General features: G+C 37.2%; 1 protein-coding gene across 1 annotated transcript; it reads right to left on the bottom strand.

Moving 5' to 3' along the window:
• Positions 1 to 2,907: 2,907 nt before the first annotated feature.
• Positions 2,908 to 3,834, bottom strand: LOC309872959 (olfactory receptor 2G3-like; the record flags this gene model as incomplete). Its single annotated transcript, XM_082747927.1, has 1 exon — positions 2,908 to 3,834. One exon carries the CDS (start codon positions 3,832 to 3,834, stop codon positions 2,908 to 2,910), a length of 927 nt encoding a protein of 308 aa, XP_082604053.1.
• Between the last annotated feature and the right edge of the window lie 1,030 nt (positions 3,835 to 4,864).

A 4,864-nucleotide genomic window follows, 5' to 3' on the forward strand; every position in this document is an offset into this window, starting at 1 on the left:
TTCTGTCTGTCAAATAAATAAATAAAATCTTTAAAAAAAAAGAAGACTAGAACACAGTGAATATTTAAATATAAAAAACATTATTGTCTTTTGTTCTAGGAATTATCCTCACATACAGTACATAGAATTATCAGTTAAATGTCTTTAAGTGTTACATTTTCCTTTTCTGTACAAAGAAGCGAGTCTAGGAAAGGACAAAAGTTTGCTTGAAAAGGCTGAGCTGGATGGGAAACAAACTGAGGGTTGCTGGAGTTACTGCCCGCTCAGTGGGGGAATGGGGTAACTGGGTGATGGGCATTAGGGAGGGCACTTGCTGTGATGAGCACTGGGTGTTGTATGCAGTTGACAAATCACTAAATTCTACTCCTGAAATTAATAATACAGTATATGTTAACTAAACTGAATTTAAATAAAAAATTTAAAAAAGAAAAGAAAGGACAGGTTCTAGCTAGGCACTAGGATAGGGCATGGGCTGCTTGAATTGCATTATTATTCTTCATTCAACCAACTCCAAGTTACTACTGATCAAAACAAACTAGTCAGAATGAATCGATTAAGTCAAGCATTTGGTCTAAATAAATATTTTTAGAAAAAATAAACAAAAATATTCACTTAAGTTTGTTTGCATATTCTGGTATGTGTCCCCTTCCCCCCACCATGAGAAAAGCTTTGCAATTTTTTCTGCATTTTTAACTAAACCATTCATTTATAGAGCTGAGAGGTAAGGTGGATTAGTAATTTTTGTGAGACAAAAGATAAACTTTCTATTTGTTATAGCTTCAGGCATTTCATGTCTTTTCTTCAAAACTAACTTAATGTTGTTTCTAATTAATTAACAGCCAACTAAGTATGAATTTCTTGTTTGATAGTAAATGAGAGAATTTTAAATGTTACTTTTCACTTTAAATTGTTCAGAAGAAAGTTGGTTAGAAGTATATGTTTCATCTTTGTCCGTGAATTAAGCAAATATATGATATATAAAGTCATCTGTCTATTAAGGCAAATAGACAAGAAAAGCACCCTGCTATGTAGTGAATTTGACTAGTTGATTAGTGATTTTGCTTTTTACTTTTTTTAATTTAATTTAATTTGTGTGTGTGTTCCAAAATTCATTTTACTTTTTTTAATTTAATTTAATTTGTGTGTGTATGTGTGTGTGTATTCCAATATTCACTGTGCTCCATGCAATATGTGCCCTCCTTAATACTTTTTATTAAAGATTTCATTTATTTATTTGACAGAGAGAGAGATCATAAGTAGGAAGAGAGGCAGGCAGAGAGAAAGAAGGAGAAGCAGGCTCCCTGTTGAGCAGTGAGTCCGATATGGGGCTCAATCCCAGGAACCTGAGATCATGACCTGAGAAGAAGGCAGAGGCTTAACCCACTGAGCCACACAGGAGCCCTTTTTTATTATTTTTTTTTTAAGATTGTATTTATTTATTTGACAGAGAGAAAGAAATCACAAGCAGGAAGACAGGCAAGCAGAGAGAGAAGGAAGCAGGCTCCCCACTGAACAGAGATGCGGAACTTGATCCCAGAACCCTGAGATCATGACCTGAGCTGAAGGCAGAGGCTTAGCCCACTGAGCCACCCAGGCAGCTCACCTCATTACATTTTAAGTTAATTTTAAACAAGTGGAGTCCACTTTACCTATATTCCATCAGAGGTACCTTATTTACTGATTGTGTGTGGCATTCATATTTAGGTGGGAGAAATAGTTGCATTTTAGTTGTTGAATATCTGTGAAAGTGAATAACCTTTTTTATATTTTATTCTAAATCATAAAACAACAAGTGAGAAAATTTAGAAATAGGGTAACTAGCTTAATAACATGTTAATCAAAGTCTATATTTAAGCTTATTAAGTACAATAATGCTAAATTATATTTTCTATTCTCTTAATTCAAAAAATTATTTTTTTAAAGATAACACTGATTGAAAAGCTTCAAAACACAAGAAAAATTCATTTCCATAAATTTGTGAGATAGATATATTTATATAGACATATAGATAGATAGAGTCCACACAGCAACCGGAAAACCTTTCCAAAAATGTAAGTTGTGTCACACCACCCTCCTTCATAATACTTACATTTTACTAAGAATAAATCTTTACTCTTCACGCAGTCATCTCAGCCCTGCATGGTCGGCCTGCTGCATGAAATTTACATGAAGTGATATTTCAATCGATTTGTTGCAAAACAAGGCTATATGTAAGGGGTCAAAATCAGTCTCACACAAAGTAGATGCAGTCTTGTTTCCTTATAAACTACAAAATTAAGACAGATGTAGGGGTGCTTGGGTGGCTCTGTAGGTTGGGGAACTGCCTTCGGCTCAGGTCATGATCCCGAAGTCCTGGGATCGAGTCCCACATCTGGCTCTCTGCTCACCAGAGAGTCTGTTTCTCCCACTGACCTCTTTCCTCTCATACTCTCTCTCATTCTCTTTCTCTCTCTCTCTCTCTCTCTTGAATACATAAAATATTTTTTAAAAAAGACAGATGTAAAATGTTACATCCAAAAACTGTTATCTGAAGTTCTCTACTTGAGTTAAAAATTCAGAATGTTTCTCTATATGAAGATGATTTAGATCCTCCAAACAGGAGTAAGATCTTTCATCTTACAGTTATAATTTCAAACAAGTAATTTCAGACAGTCTATGATTTTAGAGAACCAAGATTTCTCAAGGAGTAAGCAAACAGTCATTCAATAAAGGGAGTTGTTTTCACACATTAAAGCCATCATTTGTCCTTGGGGAAATGTGTTTCCTGATGAGTTTGCAGCTGTATTTATGCGTCCATTATGAATGGCAAGAGAAACATCGGCTGTCCAAGGTTTGATTGTCTCAATTCATATTCAGAAGTCAATTATCTTAGATTAACAATTAACTCTAGTAACCCATTGAGACCCTTCATGTCCTCTGTTTTGCAATAGCTCTCCTTAAAGCTCCTTTCACATCCTGGTTCCTTAGGCTATAGATCAAGGGGTTGAGCATGGGTGTGATGACAGTGTAGAACACTGCAATGATCTTGCCCCCGGCCCTGGAGGACTTCGACTGGGGTCTCATGTACATGAAAATGGCAGTTCCATAGAATAAGGCCACCACCGTCAGATGGGAGGCACAGGTGGAGAGTGCCTTATGCCTCCCGGAGGCTGACCGTATCCTGAGAACTGATAGAAGGATTCGGGCATAGGAAACAACAATGAGGAGAAAAGGGATGAAGACAATGATGATACTGAAGATAAAAACAACCAGCTCAGTAAATGAGGTGTCAGTACAAGCCAACCTCAAGATGGAAGGGACCTCACAAAAAAAATGGTTCAGGACGTTGGGCCCACAGTAGGGCAAACTCAAGGTGAGGACGTTGATAACCATGGAACTCAGGAAGCTGCTGGACCAAGAAATGGCTGCCAGTTGGACACAGATATTTTGGTTCATAATGACAGTATAATGGAGAGGATGACAAATGGCTACGTATCTGTCATAAGCCATGACCCCAAGGAGAACACATTCAATCATCCCAAAGGAGAGGGAGAAGTACATCTGAGTAGCACAACTAGAGAACGGGATGGTCTTTTTCCCCATCATGTTGGACAGCATTTGTGGGACATTAGTGGATGTGTAGCAGATATCCAGAAAGGATAAATTAGTGAGGAAGAAGTACATGGGGGTTTGGAGACGAGGTTCTATCTGAATAATAGTGATAATTATAATATTCCCCACCACTGTTAATAAATAAAAGAACAAGAACATAATAAAAAGAATGAGCTGCACCTTTGGCTGAGATGACAGCCCCAGGAACACAAATTCAGTCACAGTGAAGTTTGTTTTTATCATATTCACTTTTCAGGCCACCTCCCTCCCTCTCACAGAACCATCCCCCTAAAGAAAAACTTCAAATGTCCTATGTTGATAGCACAGTGTTGGAAACTCAAAACAAATAAGAAAGCAAAGAGACGTCTTGATCTGAAATTACATACATCTTGAGTATCTGATGGAAAGCTTTTCTTCTAGTTTTGGAGGGCATATTCTCTTGATGAGATTAAGAATTTCCCATTCAATTACTGATTGAGTTGAGCAGATATTCTTGACTTTTCTCCAAGGGTATGCTTCTTTACCTGTTCATAATTGGTCCAAAACCTATTCATGCTTCATTCTTCAAAGTTTTACTCATGGCTCACCTCTTTAAAAAGATCCAATTATGTTTTTGCTCCACACCTAATAACAGAGCAGCATGATGTAGAACTTAAGTAAAAAACAGTGAAGGGCATTACTTCATACACTAACCTAAAAGTAAAGGCAGGAACAGCAGCTTGTTCTTCCTCTGTATCACTCTGAGGCAAACGTCTCATGCTTGGACACCCTGATACCCTAAAAAACAAAGACTGCACATACCATCAATAAAACCAGTCATGGGTCACACCAATGACCAGTTCTACCAGCCTCACCATTTCCATACTATGGGGTCTTGGGTAGTTTCATCATATATAAAGTGGGAATAATTGATAAAATAATGTGAATAAATTTTTGAAGATTACATTAAATAATGTGAATAAAGAATTTAAGACAATGTCTACATGTAGGAAATAATCTACAAATAACAACTATTATTAATAGTTCTACGAATGTGGGTGCCTGGGTGGCTCAGTGGGTTAAGCCTCTGCCTTCGGCTCAGGTCATGATCTCAGGGTCCTGGGATCGAGCCCCACATCGGACTCTCTGCGCAGCAGGAGGCCTGCTTCCCACCCACCCCCACACCTGCCTTTCTGCCTAGTTGTGACCTCTCTCTCTGTGTCAAATAAATAAATAAATAAAATCTTTTAAAAAAAGGTTTTAAAAAATAAAATCTTTAAAAAAATATTTCTAC

Source organism: Mustela nivalis (genome assembly GCF_964662115.1).
Source record: "Mustela nivalis genome assembly, chromosome: 9".
Classification (NCBI taxonomy): domain Eukaryota; kingdom Metazoa; phylum Chordata; class Mammalia; order Carnivora; family Mustelidae; genus Mustela; species Mustela nivalis.